Source organism: Somniosus microcephalus, chromosome 17 (genome assembly GCF_052327205.1).
Source record: "Somniosus microcephalus isolate GS21.2 chromosome 17, FLI_Smic_1.0, whole genome shotgun sequence".
NCBI lineage: Eukaryota > Metazoa > Chordata > Chondrichthyes > Squaliformes > Somniosidae > Somniosus > Somniosus microcephalus.
Window position 1 is genome coordinate 37,072,541 of NC_141003.1, and position 24,160 is coordinate 37,096,700.

The following is a 24,160-nucleotide window of genomic DNA, read 5'->3' on the forward strand; positions in this document are numbered from 1 at the left end:
GAAATATTTCTTGGGCAGATACTTACTTTATTACTTTCTTGGCCATGGATGTGGTCATAAAAAGAGACTTTAAATAAATCGTTATCTGCTGCATTGAATGGACATTTCTTGGTGCTATTACGTCAAAACCTCTGAAGAAAAAGGTATATTGAACCATCCTGACATTTCAATACCCAGTTAGCCTCCTTCCATTTCCTGATGCCTGCAGCTTTTCACAGAGAGATGGAACACTCACTCTACGCCAACAAAGTGCCTCAGTTCCAAACTCACAAGAACACCCCGCCCCCATAACAAAGTGATATTTCCATCTCCTGCATATTTTCTTTCTAAGTGGCAGATATTGCTGACCATTTAGAATCATAGAAATTTATGGTACAGAAGGAGGCCATTCGTCTGTGCCAGCCGAAAAAGAGCTATCCAGCCTAATCCCACTTTCCAGCTCTTAGTCCGTAGCCTGTAGGTTACAGCACTTCAAGTGAATATCCAGGTACTTTTTAAATGTGATGAGTGTTTCTGCCTCTACCACCCTTTCTGGCAGTGAGTTTCAAACCCCCACCACCCTCTGGGTGAAAAAAGTTCTCCTCAACTCCCCTCTAATCCTTCTACCAATTACTTTAAATCTATGCTCCCTGGTTATTGACCTCTTTGCTAGGGGAAATAGGTCCTTCCTATCCACTCTGAGGCCCCTCATAATTTTACACACCTCAATCAAGTCTCCCCTCAGCCTCCGCTGTTCCAAAGAAAACAACCCCAGCCTATCCAATCTTTCCTCATAGCTAAAATTCCCCAGTCCTGGCAAAATCCTCGTAAATCTCCTCTGTACCCCCTCTAGTGCAATCACATCTTTCCTGTAATGTGGTGACCAGAACTGCACGCAGTATTCTAGCTGTGGCCTAACTAGTGTTTTATACAGTTCAAGCATAACCTCCCCGCTCTTATAGCCTATGCCTTGGCTAATAAAGAAAAGTATCCCGTATGCCTTCTTAACCACCTGTCTTGCTACTTTCAGGATTTATGGACATGCACTCCAAGGTCCCTCTGTTCCTATACACTTCTCAGTATCCTACTATTTATTGTTTATTCCCTTGCCTTGTTAGCCCTCCCCAAATGCATTACCTCACACTTCTCCAAATTGAATTCCATTTGCCACTTTTCTGCCCACTTGACCAGTCCATTGATATCTTTCCGCAGTCTACAGCTTTCTTCCTCACTATCAACCACATGGCCAATTTTTGTATCATCTGCAAACTTCTTAGTCATGCCCCCTATATTAAAGTCTAAATCATTGATATATACCACAAAAAGCAAGGGACCTAGTACTGAGCCCTGTGGAACCCCACTGGAAACAGCCTTCCAGTCACAAAAACATCCGTCGACCATTACTCTTTGTTTCCTGCCACTGAGCCAATTTCTTCAAGTTACCAGAGACCTCACAGGATTGAGCCTCATAAAGGATCAGTGACCTTGTCAAATTCTTTCACCTTTTCCTTCCTTCATTCTTATAAGAAAGGAAGTTAACTCTTGAAATGGATTTCAGATCTCCAGGTAATTCATTACAGTAGCAGCATCGAATTGTATATTTAAACAAATATTCCCTTGTAATATTTTTTATAGGTAACTGTTTTAATAGGAAAAAAGCAGAAAATTATATTCATTAGTTCAAACTTTTTCATTCATCGCTAATAAGAACAAAAAATTGAAGGCATTTTTATAGATACCATTCTTCACAGTCGTTCCTTGTTCTTTTGCCTGGTTGCAGTATTTTCCCTTTATAATAACAAGTACATTCAGACAAGTTCACACATTTCATTTTGTTTTCGTCCAGATATGGAGCACTCTCTGGGCACTTTGCATAACAACCTATATTTAACAGAAAGTGATAATATGAGTGTGGGGCATTGATCATACCTGATTAAGATGGTCACATTTGGCTATATAAATGTTTGCCAACAGTTTCATAATTTGTTAGTATAACTCATGAAGACATTTCATATTCTTTTGTCTTGTCATTTTTCCATCAGTATTTAAAATGACAAAATCTTAAGTATCTCAAATCCCACCAGAAATCAAATTAAAAAAAAATCTATGCTCTTTTGTTATATAAATTATTAAAAATTTCACATTTGTTAAAACTGTATAAACACTAAGTTGGCATGATTATCATTCACATATTACCTTATCATTCATTAATCTTAGAATTCACAAAACATGAATAAAAAACTAAAAAGCATTGTTCAAACACAACCTTCAAGAACTGCAGAGAACTTCTTTCCAATGTAATGGTCCGAGCATGTTTTTGTTGTTAATGTTCCACATGGCTGATAGTGCCAGCTGCATTCATTGGGGCTGTTATAATAGTCACAATATACCGCTGCAATATAAAATGGAAACAGTGATTGGTTTCATTTTTATAAATCCATGTCATTTGTTGTACATGATTAGTGGATTTCCCATGGCATTGCTCATGACAAGTCAGCGGCCACACTGGCCTGGATTTTGCAGTAAGAATAACAGTGAGGCTATCAGCACTCACCGTTATTAAAGTGTAAATCGGACAGCAATTTCCAGCGTCCACTCATGCGTAGTTAAAAGCAGATATCAGAAAGTTCCTGTCCGAGTTGCCCTGCTTTTCCAGGAGCTTCGCTCTAACACTGTCTCACCGAGACTTTGCATTGAAATATACGACGGGCATGAAGTTTCAGTACTTACCCACTCGATACTCGCTAAACACACCAGAAAAAGTGAAGGCGTGTCCATTCAAGTGTAAGTGTATTCTTAATACCAAGATAAGTCTTAATTACTGCCAAAAACCTCGCTGACACTGAAAATTAAATTAAAGTGTGGAGTCTCATTTCATCAGATTTGAATTATTGTTTGAAAGGGGGAAAGAAGATGTCTGGGGGTTGGTGTGGAGTGCTGCTGCATGGTGGGGATTTGGCTCTGTGGAGGGGGTGGTTAGGCGAGGCAGTGCATAGCATTACCTCACTTAATCGTGTAACTGGGCTGGCTACAAGGTTTAATCAAAAACATAGAAATGCAAATGTTGTAAGACAAAGGGGATGCTCAAGATGTGTAACCGCCCTAGAAACCAGACGGCCTAACAATATCCCAAGGACATTAAGTAGATCAGGAAGCAGACACGAAGTCAACAATTCTTGGGACTAGGACCAAGGGCGAGTAAACAAATGCTGATAGGCGATAAAACTGATGCTGTAACGCAGAACATTCTAGAAGGTAGGCGGGAACAATGTATAGCGCATCAAACTGTATGTATAAATATCTACTAACTGCTGTAACAATTGGGAGAAGCTTGAGGAAGGCGGAAGCAGGCTGTCTCCCCACCTGTGCGAATAAAGGCTGTTTGGAACCTCGATCTCGGACTTGTGTTGAGTGATTGTAAATTACTCCACAACATTGTTGGAGATTTTAAAAAATGTTTAAATTTTTTTTTTCTTTCTGTCTCTTTTATCACTCTCTTAATCCCATCTTGATTTCCATCTCTTTATTTCCTTTTCTGTGCATGATTTGTAACTGAATTAAATATTCTAACTTACACTTCCTGGTTTATACTCTGCAGGCCCGATATTAGCTCGGAGGCAGAGAGCGAGCGGGCGGGGGCTGTTATGTGGAAGAACGGGTTTCCCTCAGGTCCTGCCAAATTCAACGACAGGACTTGATTAACATTTTTTGTCTCCATTTCCCGGCCGCTGCCAGCCAGATTGAGAGGCTGGCTGGCTGTCGGGCATGTAAGCCTTCGGCACTTGGCCACAGCCAGGGAGCAGAGAGGATGGAGGAATTGGAAAGGCCGGAGGTGCGGGGGGTGGGATGGGGAGATCAGAGTCTGGTGTCGGGTGGCGATCGGATGTCAAAGGGGAGATTGGAGGCCTCGGTGGGGAGATCGGTAGGGTCGTGGCCCGGGGGGGATGGGGTGGGTGGAGTGGGGGAGATCGGAGTCCGCAGCCAGGAAGCGCAGTGGAGGTGGGGGAGGAATTGTAAAGACTGGGCGGGGAGGTGGGTGACCATGACTCAGGGGGACTTTGTGGTCGGGGGGAGGTGTCAGATCATGGGGGGGTGAGGGGGACAGAAACAGGTAAGCTGGCTCTAGCAGGTAAGTGGAAAGACACTGAACTACTGGATCCAGCAGTCCTCGTGTCCCTTTAGCTGCCGGTTTTTCCAATGCCCGGAAACCTGGCTGGCCAGGGTTAAATTTACATTGGTGTAATGATATCAGCAAATAGTGATGATATTTGTCTGTGTTTGATTACTTATGCCTTACAGCATATTTGTCTGTGTTTTTGATTACTTGTGCCTGACCAGCAGAGGTCATGTGAGAGACAAGCAGTCCAGAGGAGTATTACTTTCAGTTTCATTCTAGATGCATCACAGCATAGTGTGTTCTGTAGAAAGTCTTGAACAAGACTTTAGATTAAACAACATTCTCTTTCAGAAATGAGTCGTTATTGAACCCACAAAGAAAACAAAACATGATGTCAGAAGTGGCTGAAAGAGAAAAAATCTGAAGTTAGCAACTTGATGGGACAGTGAAAGCAGTTGTGGCAAGTAAGCGAAATCAGCTCTCCACATATTAGCAAGCCAGAAGAGAACATCGTTGCTTACCATTAGACAATAGCTAACGAAGTGAAAAATGGAAGGTTTACACCCATCGGCGACGCTTCAATTAACAGGTAATGTGGCTGAAAATTGGAGAAGGTTCAAACAACGTTTAGAGTTGTATTTAGCGGCAATCGGAGCTGACAAGAAAAGTAATAAACAGAAATCGTCACTGTTCTTGCATGTCATGGGTGATGAAGCGCTGGAGGTGTATAATAACTTCACATTCGCTGTTGATGGGGACAAAATGAAGCTAGATAAAATAATGGAACAGTTTGAGGCCTACTGCATACCTAAACGCAACGTGACCTTTGAGAGGCACAAATTTTTCACATGTGTGCAGAAAATCGGCGAGACTATTGATCAGTATGTGACTGAACTGAGAAACCGGAGCAAATCGTGTGAATTTGGGGGACTCACAGACTTGCTGATAAAAGACAGACTGGTGTGTGGTATTCGAGATAATGGTCTAAGGGAAAGACTGCTAAGAGAGCAAGATCTAGACCTGGGAAAAGCCATAGCACTGTGTAGGGTTACAGAGACTGTGAAGTTGCAGGCAAAGGAGCTGTTCAGTGACAGTAGCTGCAACGTGGATGCAGTGAGAAAGAACGGATACAAACCGTTTAACAAAGAGAGCGCCAATGTGAAAAAAGAGACGTGGCCAGCAAACGAAAATGAAAGAGACAATCGGAAGTCATGTAGTCGATGCGGTACACAGCATCCGCCAAGAAAGTGTCCAGCATATGGTAAAACATGCAATAGATGCAACAAAAACAACCATTATGCCCGTTGCTGCAAGAACCAAGTGCAACAAAGCAAGGTCCATGCAGTAGATGAAAGCGACATAGAGGAATTCTATGTAGATGTTGTGTCTGAAAACAAAAGAGAAGAAAGAGACTGGATGTTGACACTAAAAGTGAACGACATACACATTCCATTTAAATTGGATACTGGAGCACAAGTTAATGTGATATCAGAGACCAATTTTAAGAGAATTAGACCCAGACCAAAGTTACATGGAATACAAGTGAAAGTGACCGGATACTCAGGTACTGATATACCAGTGAAAGGAAAATGCATTGTCAAAGTAACACACAAGGACAGAGAGCACACGCTAGCATTAATCGTGGTGCCAAAGGATGTGCAAGCCATACTAGGTTTAAAAGCCTGTGAGAGACTGAACCTGGTAAAGAGAGTCCTCGTTGTGGAAAGTGAAAGAGAGACAGTCTATGATGAACTGAATGTTGCGTACACACCGGGTAAGCTGATGTATACAGCAGACACGTTGTCCAGAGCTGTTGACCCAAGTGAGCCCGCAAACACCACAATGGATGAAAAAGTGAACGCCTACGTGGACATGATCACAAGTGCACTGCCCATAGCAGATGCAAAAATGGAGCTCATAAAGACTGAGACAAACAAAGATGAAACAATGAGACGACTGAGAAAAAGCATCTTGGATGGATGGCCCAACATGAAGCAAGACTGCTCACCTGATATAGCAGAGTACTGGAACTGCAGGGCGGAACTATCAGTGGTCGAAGACATCATCTACAAAGGAAGTAAAATAGTTATCCCAAAGAGTCTGAGAAGAGAGATGCTAAAAAAGATCCATGGAGGACATCTGGGAATAGAAAAGTGTAAGAAAAGAGCACGAGAGGTGATGTACTGGCCACGAATCAACCAAGATGTGACAAATGAGGTGTCAAACTGCACAATATGCCTGAAATATCGAGCAAGCAATCCGGTAGAACCACTAAAGCCACACCCAGCACCAGACAGACCTTACCAGAAGGTAGGCGCTGACCTATTTGTATGTCAAGGGAAGGACTATCTTGTCGTCACAGACTATTACTCCCTGTATCCAGAGGTTTGTAGACTGTACACCACCACTGCAGAAGCTGTGATAAGAAGTATGAAAGCCATATTCTCCAGACATGGCGTGGCAAGCGAGGTCTTCACAGACAACGGACCCCAGTTTAACAATGCAAATTTCCGACACTTTGCCAAAGAGTGGGACTTTGTCCACACAACGTCAAGTCCTCACTATCCACAGTCCAATGGACTAGTGGAAAAATCGGTCCAGACAGTGAAAAGACTGATGTACAAGGCAAAAGACAGTGGAACTGACTTCTACCAAAGCATGCTTGTATACCGCACAACGCCGCTCGAGTGTGGTGTGTCACCAGCCCAACTCCTGATGGGACGTCGGCTAAGGTCAAACCTACCCATCCCGGAGAACCTCCTGAAAACAAAAGAGGGGGAGAAAGTGAGGAAGTTCAAAGAGCAACAGAAAGAAAAGCAAAAGTACTACTATGACAGAGGAACACAAAACCTACCTGAACTCCACACTGGTGACCAAGTAAGGTTGAAAGACAAAACAAACACATGGACTCAGAAGGGAACTGTCCTGAGTGAAGTTCAACCAAGATCATACACCATTCAGACAGATGAGGGTGCTGTTCTGAGAAGAAATCGTCGAGATCTTCTCATGGGACCAGCCACAGCAGGTCAAGAGACTGATACTGGTGAACAACCTGATCACACAGCTGAGAACCAATCATCTGAGGCAACAACTCAGATTCAAGGACAATCAATCAGAAAATCCTCAAGACATGTGAAGCCTCCTGAGAGACTCATTGAGCAAATTTAAGGACTATTGTTAAAGAAGGAAGTAATGTTATCTTATTCTTTCTTCAAGTTCTAGTGTATTGACATATTTCATGTGAACACACAAAGCAAGGGTAAAAAACCTTGATCATGATAATGATAATGTAAGTTCATTAAATGTTGTTAGTTAAAAGTAAAATACTTTTGTTTTAAGAAAGGGAGATGTAATGATATCAGCAAATAGTGATGATATTTGTCTGTGTTTGATTACTTATGCCTTACAGCATATTTGTCTGTGTTTTTGATTACTTGTGCCTGACCAGCAGAGGTCATGTGAGAGACACGCAGTCCAGAGGAGTTTTACTTTCAGTTTCATTCTAGATGCATCACAGCATAGTGTGTTCTGTAAAAAGCTGTAGAAAGTCTTGAACAAGACTTTAGATTAAACAACATTCTCTTTCAGAAATGAGTCGTTATTGAACCCACAAAGAAAACAAAACAATTGGTGATTGAATCTGTGGCATGTAGCCGCATTATAATATTTAAATAACCAACACGCCTCCTGAGATCTAGTTGGTTGTCTGCCCCCTCCCTTCACCACCCCCCCTAACTGGGGGGGCGCTAACCAACTGAATTTCGCCCCACCGCCGTTGCTTGCTCTGTTCACACAGGTCCCGGATTCCCTGTAGAAGGCACTGTGATGAAAAGGTTCGCTAATTACTGCAAGTCGCAGTGAAAAGGCCCACGCGTAAGTGTAATGAACGGCTGGCATCGTCCATTTACCGCTGGCTTCAAGATCTGGGCCACTGTTTCATGGTGACTGAATTACTGAACTTTTGGCAGTGTTAGCAATCATTTCAGGCTCAAATTATGTCATTATACCCACATTCTCATAGAAATTATGAGGGGCATAGATAGGATGGATGCTGAGGAGCTTTTTCCCTTAGTAGAGGGGTCAATAACTAGGGGGCATAGATTCAAGGTAAAGGGCGGGAGGTTTAGAGGGGATTTGAGAAAGAACTTTTTCACCCAGAGGGTGGTTGGAGTCTGGAACTCACTGCCTGAAAGGGTTGTGGAGGCAGGAACCCTCACAACATTTAAGAAGCATTTGGATGAGCACTTGAAATGCCATAGCATACAAGGCTACGGACCAAATGCTGGAATATGGGATTAGATTAGACAGGGCTTGATGGCCGGCGCGGACACGATGGGCCGAAGGGCCTCTATCCGTGCTGTATTACTCTATGACTCTATGACTCTAAATTGTAAACCAGTCACCTCGATTATTATTATTATATATGTTTGTTTAGCTCCATACTAAATCTTATGTTTTGTCTTTTTTAAATTCTGGGGATCTAGAGGAAGATGGTAAAGAAAGATGCTCTAGACTAAAGGTAGGTTATGATGTTGAGGTTTGGGATGAAGAGGGTGCGTGAGTGAATCGTGGAAAGGAGGGTTCCAGGGGCTGGAACTCCTGTTAGTGGTGTGTTGGTAATATGGAAGTGGTGATGGATGGTCTTGGGGTGGGAATACTGGGAGCTTGTGTGCAGTGGGGAGGGGAGTTGCTGGGTGTAGAAGTATTGGACGGGGGATCCCCAGGAATGAGAACAGTAGGATGGGAGTTATTGGATGCTTGAGAAAGCATTATAGTGGGTTTAATGATCTGACATTTAAGGCCCCAATTTTAACTCAAGTTGGATTCACTGCTCAAGCCTGAGTTAAAATTACAGTCGGGTCTTAATGATGTCATCGATCCGCAACATGCATTTGTAAAGAAGGACTCTGGCTGCATGCCCTTGCTGCCTACTAAGGAGAGCAGGTTAAAATTGCAGATGTTGCGATCATGGCGGTTTTGGGACAGGTAAGATCCAGGATGATTTTAACTGCCCACCTACCAGGTTTCTGCTGAGTGAGTACGGTTAAAATCACCCCTTACTTAAAAAAACAGTAAGCGCTTTAAAGCAACCAAAGCCATTTCCCATGTCAATGTCAGAAACTCAGATAAGGGTTTTTGTCCAGGACAGGTCAGCAATGAGAAATAGGGGGGAAAGGCAATGGACATTCAGGGCAGGGAGATGGGAGCATCAAGAAATGACAGGAAGAAGGGGGGATGGGGAAGGCAAGGGCAGTTGGGGTGGGCCAAGGCAGGAGCGACAAGAAGGGACAAGAAGGACACACAAGCAAGAAGAGGGTCCCACACCCAGAGGAAGGAACGAAGCAAGTTTGCTGATGCTGAACTCGAGAGAATATCTACAGCAGATCTGAAGTTTGTAGCGTGCACACTGTATGCAAGATGGAATTGTAAGATTCTAAAAAACGTAATAAAACCGCTGCTACCGTGTGGAGATCAAAATTGCGAACGAATTGTGAAATGATAACGGACGGACTCAAAATAGAGGAAGTCAGCATGTGTTCCTTTGTCTGTGAGTACTCAAAATGGAGGAAGTCGGCAGGGGGTCCTTTGTCTGTGAGTACTCAAAATGGAGGAAGTCGGCAGGGGGTCCTTTGTCTGTGAGGACTCAAAAATGGAGATGGTCAGCATGTATTCCTTTGTTTGTGAGACCACATAGACAGGAAGGAGAAACACTGGATGAAGAGGAAGTCCCACCCCCACACACCTCACAGGAACATGACTGTGTCATGCAGAAGGAACTCCAATCAGGGAAGGTTGGGAGTGAAGCTGACCTATCAGAGGGGGGCAGATGAAGAAATATGAGGGAGGCTGGCAGGAAGGCAATATAAAGGATGACCCTAGTACTTTTTCCGGACTGATCACCCAGGATAAGTGTATGTATGAAAATCAGGCATAAAGCATAGATATTGTTAAAGAGTACTTTTATGTACAGTTGACTTGGGGTATGAATCGCCAGGAATTAGCATATAAGTTGCTGGGAAGTACTTTTACGTACAAAACTGTGGGCATATTTATTACCAGAGGAATTAATAAACTGTGGGCACAGACATTGCTGCGAGTGCTTCTATGTATGCTTGAATTTTAAACTGTAGAGTGAATAAAGATCATTTTATTTATAACAAACTTATCTGTCATTGTTACGCTTATTCGTAATTCTCGAGGTCCGAACAGTAGTAGGAGAAAGTCCTACAGAAATGGCGACCAGAAGGGACCTTGAGGGGAAAAAGTGTTTTTTTATAACAATGGCCGATAAGCAAGGGCGAAATGTAAATGATGACCCTGTAAAACAAGCAAAGGAATGGACAGACTTTCTGTTAGGAAAGAGGGCATGGTATAAGGCGATATGGCTGTTAGCCTATCAAAGGCAATCAATTCAAAATGAGAGAAAGAGTGGAAGGTAAAGAGGGAAAATGATCTAAGTTGCAAAATGAAAACTCAGCAAAGGAAAAAAACAGGGTTTTGGGAAGCAGGGAAAAGCAACTGAGACAAAGTTTTAAGAGAGGGGAAAAAGGGGGGGAAATTTAAAGTTTTACCGACATGAAGCTATTAGTGTCTGTGCTGAGACCAATAAAACACAAGGGGGACGATTTTGCCAGTCCTGGGGAGGCGGGTATGGAGGCAGGATTGCCGGGAAAATGGCAGAAACTGGGAGCGGGTACCAAACCCGCCCCCAACCCGCTTCTGTGCCATCTTCCCAGGAGGCGTGTCCCCGACTCGTGCTGGGACCCGTCTCCTCGAGGCAGGAAGGGGATTACAGCCACTTAACTGCCTGTAGGGAGCCAGGTAATGATATGAAACTACACAAGAGTAGGAGTGTTTGAACCCTTCTACAAGGGGCCATATAACATTATTGATAAAGCCAGTCCTATGGTATATGTGGCTCAGTTACCTAAGAGGATTAAGTTGGGGAGGAAAAAGGATGATGGAAGTGTTTTGAGCCTCAGGACCCTGAGTGAAGGGTTGGACCTGAGTGTGGTGTGGTGGGATGATGATCCAGGGATGCCAAGGGGCCTGCTCTTGGAGCAGCAGGGATGCAGCAACCTGCAGCAGTGTCCATGCCTTTGTAGGGTCAGGGATCACAATCCACTTTAAGGCAGAGTAGTCGCCAGTTGAAAATCAACCCAATATGGACCCTGCTGGGAACAACATCGGCACCCTCAGGAGGAGGTGGGAATAAACCAAAAAGGAAATGATGTTGAATGTGTGAATAAGAGTACAGGAAACTTTCGATTTACCGGCATCTAAATAACCGGAAATCTCAGTTAACCAGCAAAATTCAGGAGTAGGTTTTACTTCATATTGGTATTTGCCTTCTTCCATCTGTGCTGTGCAAGGGTGTGGCTGCAGCTGTTGCTAAGCTACAGAGACGCTTGGAACTTGTGTTCATTGTTCTACAGTTGTTGCTAAGCAACAGGGTTTGTTGCTTTATATGGAGCTGTCAGCTCTCCCTATCTTTTACTATAGCGTTCGGTTATCCGGAATTTTTGATGAACCGGTACCACGTCGGTCCCGTCCGTGCCGGATAAAAAAGTTTCCTGTATGTGAATATTAACTGTGTTATGTGCTACAGAAGCTCCAGGATGGGGAAAATCCTGTACGCATTGAGCGCTTTGATGCTCGTGGTGGATGGGATTGAACTATATCAGGAATCACAGCAGCTCGGAAACAGCACCAATGGAACCATAACCTCACTGGATACAGGGTTTTCTGTTGTAAATGAGATGAATGTAACAATTAAAAATCAAACTATAACATGTTATAATTGGACAGTGAGGGTAATGGAACAGGATGTGCATGAGGGGCAAAGGATTTGTTTAAAATGCTCGAATGAGAATACTCCAAACGGGACGATCCTAGAACTTTGGTTTGCACCGGGTGAGACCACAAATAACCTGAGATTGAGGAAGGCAAGAGGAATCATAGCTACCCCGTTAGTTGACGGGACAAGTTACTGCTGGACAAATTCTGGTCAAGTAATCACACAGGAGTATATATGTGTGTCAACAGAAATGTCTCCAATGATGATCCTCAAAATGAAAATCGTTATGATAATATTCAATGTCCTGATCAATCCAAAGAAGCCATTCAATTAAAGGCGAGAGAGAAACCAGGGCCACCGATGAGGGGAGTGAAAAGTGCCCCATCCCATTCCCTGCTCCGATTAATGGATTGGTGTTGGTTCCGAGTGAGTTGTCAATGTTACATGATACTGTATTAGATGCACGGGATGTTATTATCAATATGTCTAGTCTTGCCTTGCTGACATGGTGCAGTGAACCCACTAGAAACTGGTTAAGAGATAGGAAAATGCAGTTAATTAAAAACTTTTTGGAAGGAAAATAGCGATCAAGTGATCATAGGGGAAGAGCCTCAGTCCCCGAAATCGCCTGTACAGAGGAGAAAGCGCAGTGTGCTCAATAATATAGCATATTTAATGTGGAATACCACATTAGGATGGGTAAATACAGGGGATATTATGAGCCTGAACTATCAATTAGGAAAATTGAGAGAAACGGTATAGCAGACATTAAGAAACAGAATAGCATAGATAAAGTACAATTAGAAGTGGAATAGGCCTTGACAATTCACATGCAAGGGTTGGTCAAATTGTTGGAAAATCAGGCACAGGTCATAAACAATTTGACAAAGGAAGGATAGAAACGCCACTGATCAGGCAACACAAAATGCTGCATGCACGATGATGAGTTCTTGGATTCTACAGAACATAGGGAGGAATTTGAATAGAACAGCTGAGGGAAGGGTTCCATCTTGGATGGAAGATAAACACCTTAAGGCAGCGGAAAGGTATCAGTCAAATTTGACAGTGTGTCAGTTGCGGAGCCTTACTGTGGTACGCGTCGCGCCACACAAATGTAATCAGACTAGCGATGATAGCTTGATAGGAATCATATTAAGAATGCCCGTAATGTCCAAACCTTGGGCACCACTGCGGGTGTATAAAGTAGTCAATATGGGTTTCCTGAAAGATGGTGTTTTATATAAATATACATAATCGCCCAGATATGTTGTTAAATATAACCAATCTCTCTGTGAGATAAAATTACATCTATGTAAGACCCAAGGAAGAACCACCGTGTGTATGTATAATGTCTTGGATGATGAAGAGCCGTTATGCAGATTTAACTTGACAAGAGTGTCCAGGTATCAGTGTCAGGTCACTGCTATAAGGTCAACACAATATACCACCGATGTTTATAAGGAACAGGATGTCTATTGTATAAATATGTGCAAAAGAATGCTATAATATGTCTGGGATCTAACAGTACTAGGTGTATTAAACCTAAAAGGATGGTAAAAATCAGGAACAGGACTATTCTGCCTTTGGTAAATCAGAATCCCATGCATGTTAAGGCATCAACCGTGGTAGAAGATTTGGAGAAATACGTGTCCATCTTTGGAAATGGGTTACCTTGGATAAATGAAAATCCTGCTGAGTTTGTGAAATGAATTGGAGAAGAGGAAAGGACATTCTGAGTATTGAAAGAGAGGAATGATGCTAATGACAGAATAACAACCTCGTTAATGGACGAGGCGACTTCTTGGTGGGATTTAATCGTATAGACTTAGCTCCATGGGTAAGAGAGTGCTCACAAGCTCGGCTATGGTTACAGCTAATGTGTGTGACCGTGCTTATGTGGGAGTGGGGAATGTGGGCAAAATGTAAACAAAGAAAGAACAAGGGAAGAAAACTTAAGCGTGCGATGGAACTGTTACAGGATCAGCTTTAATAATGTGAAATGGGGTATAGATATTGTAATGTAGGGGATAAAAGGGGACTATGTCCGGTCGGAACACTTGCTACTCCAACTCTGGTGAAATGTCTGCACATGAATCGCCAGGGATGTACGGTTGACTTGAGATATGAATCGGCAGGAATTAGCATATAAGTTGTTGGGAAGTACTGTTATGTATGAAACTGGGCATATTTATTGGCAGAGCGAATTAATAACCTGGGCATATTGCCAGAGAAATTAATAAACTGTGGGCACAGACATCGCCGCGAGTGCTTCTATGTATGCTTGAATTTTAAACTGTAGTGTGAATAAAGATCATTTTATTTATAACAAACTTATCTGTCATTGTTACTCTTATTCGTAATTCTCGAGGTCCGAACAGTAGTAGGAGAAAGTCCTACAGAATGTATTATAGATTAATGTAAAATGAATTACAATAGAAAACAAATTCCCTTTGTTACTCTACATATTATTGTCAATCCTCGTTGATGTTCTGGAGCTTAATTTGTAATGAGTATTGAATAAATATAGGCGCCTATTCATTCACTTATATTTATCTAATAATCATTACAAATACTTAGCAGTTATTAAAGTTATACTTACGACACAAGTCTGGGGTTCTCCAGCGAATACAAACATCAGCTTTATTACAAGCTTCTGCATACACTGCTACAGCGGTACAGAAACCCAGATATTTCCCTTCCAAATCACAGGCACAAGCCTCTTGGATACAAGCATCGTAGTATGGAGTTGGGTCAACCTGATAAAGTGCATCACCAAGAGATTAGAAAGCAGACTTTGCAAGCAGCTTTACAATCATTTAAGTTAATTTGTTTCAAAAGACGCTATCTCACCTTTTTATGGCATTTTTGAAACACAACATCCTTAATTATGCTACACTTCCTCTGAGCCCATGTTAAACAGTATGGGTTTCTGTCACAAGGGAATGTTTGATTCAGTGTATCAGAACAAGACAGCGATGATTTCCAGCTGCTTCCAAATTTCGCAGCATTGGTCACCAAGGAGTTCCCTTTAGTTGTTAGATCATCTGCAACATCATCATTGAAATTTCCACACAGACCACATACTTTTTTCTGTAATAGAAAACGCATCTATATGTTATTTCAAAATCTTGGCTTGGAAATTCCATAGGGGAGTTCTCTTGATCTCTCACTGTAACTCTGGCAGGAGACCAATGAAACCCCCAAGGAAAACGATGGAGACTGGTTTCTCTACCATTTGCCTGGGAGTTCCTAACTCGCACCAAGTCCCGTTCGCCCATCACCCCTGTGCTCGCTGACCTACATTGGCTCCCAGTTAAGCAACGCCTCGATTTCAAAATTCTCATCCTTGTTTTCAAATCCTTCCATGGCCTCGCCCATCCCTATCTCTGTAACATCCTCCAACCCCACAACCCCCCTGAGATATCTGCACTCATCTAATTCTGCCCTCTTGAGCATCCCTGAGTATAATCGCTCAATCATTGGTGGCCGTGCCTTCTGTTGCCTAGGCCGTAAGCTCTGAAATTCCCTGTCTAAACCTCTCCGCCTCTCTACCTCTCTGTCTTCCTTTAAGACGCTCCTTAAAACCTACCTCTTTGACCAAGCTTTTGGTCACCTGCCAGAATTTCTCTTTATGTGGCTTGGTGTCAAATTTTTTGTCTTATAACACTCCTGTGAAGCGCCTTGGAACATTTTACTATGTTAAAGGCGCTACATAAATACAAGTTGTTGTTGTTGTTGTTCCACCAGTGTCCCGTTGGATTTAGAGCTAGAGACCAGGAGAACACCTATGGACTTTAGTGCCCTTACACCAGCGACCACTTCCTGTCAACAAAACACTACTTCATGTTGTCACACTTTCCCATTATAAATTCCTTTAGCCCACCAGATGGCGCTGTATCACTTCAGTATTGCCTCTGCCAGCTCCTAGGCCTGTATTACAAAGAACCGCCTATGCTCCAACCACTTCGACTTTTCTGCTTCCTAAATTCTATAACTTTGGCTCTCTAACCAGGAATAATAATATAAAATAAAAGTATTATTTAAAATAAAGGCAGAATGTCAGGGTCAGCGGACAGTGGTCTGAAGTGAAAACCTGATGAAACCCCTCCATTGTTCAGGTGCATCAGTTGTAGTCTCCACTTGAGGTTGGCTAATTCAGCACAGACTGGGGATTGAACCTAAAACTGTACTTGCTTAAAACCTGTTATAGCTCTAACTTTTTCCAGTTCTGAAACGTAGGCCACTACTTCACCTACCGAGGTGTGTCCAGGACGGCCGGGGTCAGTGGTGGGATGCGACCGCGCTGCTGGCTCCAGCCCGCTCTGTAGAGTGATCTTACGTTGATTGGGCTTGTTAAGCCCGCCCAGCGCGTTTCCCGGCCAATTGAAGGAAGTGGATCTGATGACGTCACTTGATGAAGCGTCATCAGCTGGTTTCCTTAAAGGGACCATGCACAAATTGATTTTGACAGTTCTGCTGTCAGTGTTCTGCAGCATTGAGGTGCAGAGGTGCATGGCTGCACCCAGGCTATCCCTTGACTCCCTCCATATGCTTATGGAGGGAGTCACAGCACGCAGGGATGTCCTCATCCTTTCCCATGGGCAGAAGAGACCACCCCAGGAGATCAACGCAGCCTGGTTGAACATTGCACAGGAGTGCTCAAGTAGGGATGTCATCAAGAGAACTAGGCTGCAGTGGCACAAACCTTTCAATGATCTCAGTAGATCACGAAACGTTACTTCAAAGGCACACTCAACCTCATCCTGCTGTGCCTCTCATCACTCTGTCTTCCCTACCCTACTCCTGCACATCCTTACCCACACCAACTTACCTTACACCTCCACCCACCCCTCTCTATCTACATTATCACTTCCCCATCTCACCAGCCATCCCTCACACTCACCCTCATCTTAGTCCAATCATACCAACTAACAACACACAAGGGTAGGCACTTGGGTGTTTTAGCCAATGTTCATGTGAAGTTTCTGTTAATGTGTTGTCAAACATTGAAACCTTTATTTTCAACACTTTGCGTTCTTGGACAGATTTGTGTGCACCTTTGGAAGTAGCTTAGTGAGTTGCAGTGAATGGTGAGACATAACGGTACCCCCCGCAATGGCGATGAGTGTGAAAGGAATGGCTTGGGTATTGTAGGGATGCTTTATGGTGCTGGTGTGGGGTGGTGCCAACCTGGCGCATCATGCGGCAGCCAGGGTGTACAGTGTCAAGTGAAGTAAATCTGGCTATGGTGAGGCCATCCCTGGCCTCCCGGGCAGCAATGTGGTCAGGTGCTGATGCCTCGTGTCCTGTGCCGCATCAGTTGATTGCGGAGAAGGTTGTTGTTGTTGTTGGTGCTGCTGGTGTGCCTGGTTCTGCTGGTGTTGGGGCTGATTGTGGTGGATTCTGAAGACCAAGGTGAGATGGTTTCAAGGGCACCGATGATGATGTAATAGATGGTAGGTGAAGTTGAAATGACAGAAGCAAATCTGTCGATGGTCAGAGAGGCTGTTCCAATGAGGTGGCACTGGATAGAGAGTTGGCTCCAAACACTTGCAAGCTGCATAAAGCTCAATCTGTCTTCCAAATACAGTAAGCAACAGTTTCTGAGCTTGGAAAGTGAACAGCTGTGAGATGGGAGCTTTTATAGCACATTTGCAACTGTCAAATAATCAGATAATTCAATGCTGAATCCACTCATGACCAGCTGATCCCCGAGCAGCGTATAACCTGTGGGGGAACTCATAAAATTGAAATACTATTTAAGTGCCTCTTAACAATCTCTTAATGATCTAAATTGCTTCCCCTGCCATTTGGTGTTGGGTCTGTTCAACGCTGACAGATCCGACATCTAGGAGACCAGCGTTGAGGCGGGTTGACAGCGGGTTCCCTAGGCGCTGTCAAAAAACAATTTCCCACACGACCCACCACCGATCATGCCTGCTGACCCCCCGAAAAGTCCCTCCCCCTCCCCGTTAACTCTGTTTCTCTCTCCACAGATGCTGCCTGAACTGCTGAGTAATTCCAGCATTTTCTATTTTTATTTCAGATTTCCAGCTTCCGCAGTATTTTGCTTCTGAAACTATTTCTGTTCTGTATGGCTCAGTTTTACATTGGGCAGTGAAAGTTTTTCTGTCAGGTGCTTTCATACTTGAACTATAGCACGGGAGCGTCCCTTCACACTGACTCTGCAGTTATCGCTTGAATCCAGAGTCAGGGCCTGAACTGACACTACAGCAAAGAGGTGCCCCGGAGAGGTTGGTTTCACTCAACTTCACTTCAGAATTTGTTCAGTCCTTGACGCCTCATTACTCTCCAATTTGTCGGAGAAATTGCTTTTGTATTTTATTGGCTTTGAGGTTAAAATATTCCCTGTGCAATAAGGGAGTCAAATGGATACTTGCAGCTATTTTCAATATATAATAACAATGAAATAATGAGTCAATATAAGATGATCTTAAATTCATTCAGTGTCAACTGCACAATAAGATCAAGAATATTTGTAATTAAGAATACCAGATATATTTACACACACACACACATAGATATACAGTAAAAAGAAAACATACTAAATGTTCACCTTGATATTAGTGTATGGAAGCTTAACACGTTTGTAATGAAACTCTTTTGTCTATTATTTTAGCAAAGGCATTAACCATTTATGATTGTACATAATAATATGGAATGCAACATATATTTATTTCTCCAAGTGATTAAGTCCTTAATTCCAAATATGGTTAATTCATATTTACTAATTTTTACCCACATTAATAAATTAATAGAAGCATGAATATCTAATTTTCAAATCCTACTTACCTTCCATCTTGTATCCAGTGTGACTGAAAGTCTTGTACGTTTGTCCCATATCACAGTGATCCCATTGGAAAATGTAAGGATTAAATAGAGCCCAACAGTGTGAAGTGAATAGGGATTATCTGTGCACTGGGTTTGATCAGATTTATCGGTTTGAATCACTCTGCCATCCATTAGGATGAATTCTTTACCCTAAAAATAGAAAGTTGCAATGAGTTTTAATCATGTTTGTAATATTTGTATGATTCCAGTTGGGCATTGCAAATAGACATTTTAAAATATAATGCTGGTTAATCTGTTGTCATACTGCTTATTGACACAAATGTAAAAAACTGTCCCCCACCTTCCTGTGATGATGTCTCTCCCCATCTCACACTGTCTAATTCGTTCTGTCTTCCTCTCTTAATCTTTGTGTATTTTCGACTATTTTTCCCTGGCTCTTTCTTTCTCTCTTGTATGCCTCATTGTTGTCCTTCATCTCTCCAATTATCTCAGCATTTTATAAAAAATGTATTCCTTTTATCTTTTTTATCTGATACTCAAGAAAGTACATTGACATATTGTAGCTTTTACCTTTTTTCAAAGTCCAGAGCATGGAGTAAGATGGCAGCCAATATGTATCGGGTAATTGTCGGCATTGTGGCCAACTGGGGCGAGCTGTCCTTGAGCCACTAACGTGTGTGGGTGGGAGAGGGAGAGAAGGACTCAAGTTGGCACAAAGCAAGAGGTGGCAGCTGGAGTCGGGGGGAGTGGGGGGGATTCACCCGGCAGCATGTTCCTCATGAATTCCTCTACTCTATAGCAGGGCAGGGGGTTACAGAAAGTCGTGACATGCTCTGTGAATGACCCATTTTGCTGTCAATCATAATAAAACCTGGTGTTTCACCCCTCTCAAATGTGTTGTATGAATCGGGAACAAAAAAAGTTTATAAATCAAGTTCAGGATATTTTTCAGATTGGCAGCAAGCTGGTCATTCACAGAGTAAGTGATGGCTCCAGTTCAGAAGCGTTGCCCTTATTCAACTCAACGCAGCAGCCTTAGCTTCTGGGACTTTTAGTCCCCGGCAGTGTATATGTGGAGTGACAGTGTCGTGTCTGGGTGTTGTCTGGGAAATTTCTTGGAGGCATTTCTAATGTAAAATGGTTAACTTTGTTTTTTGGGGGGAATTTATGTTACTATACTTATTATGTTACAAATGTAACTTTTAGGGATTATATGGTGGGATGGGTGTAGAAATAGTGGATTGTATTGGGAAGCAACAGGCTGCTAAAATAAAATTTTCAGCGTTGTGATTTGGTATTGTTTCAGGGATGTGATTGATAGAGGGTTTTTTTTACTGATTGCAACCTTTTGCCCTTTTAAGAAAGAAAGAAAGACTTGTATTTATGTAGCGCCTTTCACGACCACCGGACGTCTCAAAGCGCTTTACAGCCAATGAAGTACTTTTTGGAGTGTAGTCACTGTTGTAATGTAGGAAATGTAGCAGCCAATTTGTGCACAGCAAGGTCCCACAAAAAGCAATGTGATAATGACCAGATAATCTGTTTTTGTGATGTTGATTGAGGGATAAATATTGGCCAGCACACCGAGGATAACTGGCCTGCTCTTCTTCAAAATAGTGCCATGGGATCTTTTACGTCCACCTGAGAGAGCAGACGGGCCCTCAATTTAATGTCTTATCCAAAAGTCAGCAGCTCCCTCAGCACTGCACTGGAGTGTCAGCCTAGATTTATGTGCTCAAGTCCCTGACTCAGAGGCGAGTGTGCTACCCACTGAGACACAGCTGACTTGAATGGAATTTTTATTAATTTCAGCTGATGAAGGTATTTTGCCACAGTTGTACTGAATAGATGTGAGTAATGTGGCTGGGTGAGGAGAGCTGGTCTTGAGCTTCTGTCACATTTGAGCCAGCTAGAAAGCTTTGTACCCAATCGACCTACAGACATGTCATTTCCCCACACCATACGGATATGCAGATACAAGTAAAATATATACAAGTGTGTCAGTGGTTCAAAATCAATATATTAAAAATACAGACCTGAAGCAAAATTTTGATATTTCTTGAGCATGTCACACCATTTTCACAACACGGAACACTTTCTGTTAATATTTGGAATGTGCCATCTCCTTGATTGCAATGGTCCTAAAAAGAAAGAGAAAAGTAAGAACGTAAGAAAGTATGGAACAAACAAAGGCCTTCACCTCTTTCTACCAGGGGTCAAAAAAGGATGGCAACGCGAGAGTATTGGGGCAAAGTGGATGGCAAGGGTGGAAATGGATGGGGAAGTGAGGAGGGAGTGGGTGGCAATGAAAGAACGGGCATTGGACAGTAGTGAGTAGAAAAGGAACGGTAGTAAATGAAGGGGAGATGGAAAGGGAAATCAATGGCAATGAAAGGGTAAGTAAATGGATGGCAATAGTAGGAATGGAAAATGGAGGTTAATGAAGGGGAGAGGGAAGGGGCAGGAGGTGGGATTAATATTTTGGGGGGAAATAGAGGAGCAACCAAACACATATAAAAACTCTTTTTTGTACAATCAAAATTTATTCCCTTCAGTACTACACTATTGCCATTTATTTTGGATTGCTCTGGCATAAACCGGATAAACAGGATGTGCTGTAAACTTCTATTTTGTCCCAATCCTATACACATGTTTAATCCTTCCCCCATACCCCAATTCAAAAAGGAAAAGGGGGAAATGTCCTGCATGAAGTGAAGGATAAGAAAATATAACCAATAAATGAAATAATTTGAAGTAAGAAATAATATAATTTGTTGCCACTAGGATTCAAAGCATAGGGATATCGGTGTATACCTGCGATATTTTACTACCTGGTAACACACGTGAGCCTACAGGTAATCCTCTGTGAAATCTATGTCAGTTTACAAGAAATATATAAATACAGTCTTACTGGATGTAGTTAACTGTGAGAACAGCATTTTAGGTCATCGTTTATTCTTCTTCAGTTACCTCAGCAAAAATATATTCACAGTTGCCATCAAACATGTATCTCTTTCCATCAAAAGTTACATATTGACCATCTCCATGAACCTGGCATGTCTTCGGACATGGATTTGTAGCACAATGCCATACTCCAGCTTTGCAGGTGCTGCAATATAAAAAACCCCACAATATAGTAGTGTTCCATAAAACCATTCAAATGTGAATACACAGTGTATGCCACATTTTGTCTGATAACGCTCCTGTGAAGCGCCTTGGCACATTTTACTACATTTGAGGCGCTATATAAATGCAAGTTGTTGTTGTTATATTCATCACCAACAACAACTGGCATTTATATAGTGCCTTTAGCGTAGTAAAAAGTCCCATGGCGCAGTGGAAATAGGGAATCTAGAATTCATCCTAGTAAGCGCCTTGGAACAGTTTACTACGTTAAAGGCGCTATATAAATGCAAGTTGTTGTTGCTGTTGTTGGGTGAGGGAAGACCAAATTACTCATGAGCAACTTCACTTTAGACTCTCCTCACAAGTCAAATCATTTTCAGATTCAATAGCTTCCTAATAAATATTCTGCTAGTGCTGTACATGTGATATACAATATGATGCAAGTAACATATTTTATTACAACCAATATTATTTTTGTCTTGGCTATTGTAACCACAGAGGACATTTCTGTCACTTGACAATACTTCTGGAGACTGCTTCATCCCAATGGTCTAGATTTCTTTCATTATTTTGAAAATCCCATTATTTGGAATCATAATTTTCAACCTGTTAAATGTGCAGTACCCAGCACAGGTGATATTTGACCAAACATGTACGATATGTTTTTTATGCTGTGCTTGTTTTTCCAGGACTGCATTGCCAAATGGTGACAGAAATAACAAAAGAAACAAAAAGCTCGTTCCTTTTTCAGTTTATAGATAAATGGCTGAGGATTTACTTCTCAAAGCATGCCACTCTATATTAATAAGAAATACAGTAACAAATGTGCATGAAAATCCTTAGTCTGCTGTTTTAATGAAGGTGTTACTCTGTTTATTTTAACGGTGTAAAGTGCAATTTCAACCCACATAAATCCCAGGAAATGAAAGAAAATCCTGAGCAATGCTCCACAAAGTTTGTACGACTTGAAGGGCACAGCTCAGAGTGAAGGTAGAAATTAGGGACAAGGAGCCCCAAAATCTATTACATTTAATAAATGTAATGACATTTGTTTACATTCCTAGAAGTGCCAGTATGTCACCTCAGCTCTAACTGGTAACAACGATTCACTTCAGTTCCTCTCCAAACTGCTGACTTCAGACACCCACATTTATAACATATATATATCTATATATCTACCAGATTCATAAGAACATTGTGTAAATCCACCTGTCTTGCTGTCCTGGTGGGAGGCACCATAGCATCCAAATATTCCTGTAAATATAAAGTTACCCCTCCTCCCCTTCTACCATCGCTAGCTTTCTTCAGCAGGCTGCACCTCTGAATATTGTATCCTGGAGTAAACCATTCCACAATCCCTATGCCATCATCTTTTCTGCTCCATATACTCCCATTGCTTCGAACAATCAAGTAAAGGCACTTGATTGTGTACTTCAAGTTAGTCTTAGGTATTTTGGCCTCTTTAAGTTTATGCCAAAATGTATATCTTACTTCATCTTCTCCTTCCCCCTGACCACCAAGTTGTTTTTCCATAGTTACATTTCAGCTCCCTGCCCTTTTTAAAAGTATTTTAACCATCTATGAATATAACTAACGTACCAACAAAGGGCCTCATGTGAAAAGTTAGTTTTGCTTGTGATAAGCAATTCTATTTAGATCATTGACAGAGGCAGTTCTGTAGACTGGAATATAGGAAAGTAGGCATAGGCCCATTCTTTAGTAGGTCATTGGACAATTGCAACATTCGCAATTATCCAAACCCTACAAGAGTGGTATAACTTTCCTTTTAAGAACATAAGAACATAAGAAATAGGAGCAGGAGTAGGCCAATCGGCCCCTCGAGCCTGCTCCGCCATTCAATAAGATCATGGCTGATCTGATCCTAACCGCCAATCCACTATCACAGAACCATCTCCTGAATCTAACAGAATTAGACACACGAAATAGGAGCAGGGATCAGGCTACACGGCCCCTGGGCCCGCTCCGCTACCCACAGGGCCATGACCGATCCGAACCTAGACTCATGTCCAAATTCCTGCCCGCTCCCCGTAACCCTTAATTCCCTTTACTTCTAGGAAACTGTCTATTTCTGTTTTAAATTTATGTAATGATGTAGCTTCTACAGCTTTTTGGGGCAGCATATTCCATGGACCTACCACCCTCTGAGTGAAGTAGTTCCTCCTCATCTCAGTTTTGAAAGAGCAGCCCCTTATTCTAAGACTATACCCCCTAGTTCTAGTTTCACCCATCATCGGGAACATCTTCCCCGCATCCACCCGATCCGACCCCTTCACAATCTTATATGTTTCAATAAGATCGCCTCTCAT

The 24,160-nt window shown here is 42.4% G+C and overlaps 1 protein-coding gene across 1 annotated transcript in view; it reads right to left on the reverse strand.

Annotated features, from left to right (window-relative positions):
• Positions 1 to 24,160, reverse strand: part of LOC147105645 (uncharacterized) — a 211,557-nt gene that overhangs the window by 144,839 nt on the left and 42,558 nt on the right. The window contains exons 21-27 of the mRNA XM_086010936.1: positions 21,678 to 21,816; positions 20,744 to 20,848; positions 18,708 to 18,896; positions 14,745 to 14,984; positions 14,494 to 14,650; positions 2,246 to 2,371; positions 1,719 to 1,860 (exon numbers count right to left, since the gene is read on the reverse strand). Coding sequence (XP_085867062.1) covers positions 1,719 to 1,860; positions 2,246 to 2,371; positions 14,494 to 14,650; positions 14,745 to 14,984; positions 18,708 to 18,896; positions 20,744 to 20,848; positions 21,678 to 21,816 — 1,098 coding nt within the window. The remainder of the gene's footprint in view (positions 1 to 1,718; positions 1,861 to 2,245; positions 2,372 to 14,493; positions 14,651 to 14,744; positions 14,985 to 18,707; positions 18,897 to 20,743; positions 20,849 to 21,677; positions 21,817 to 24,160) is intronic.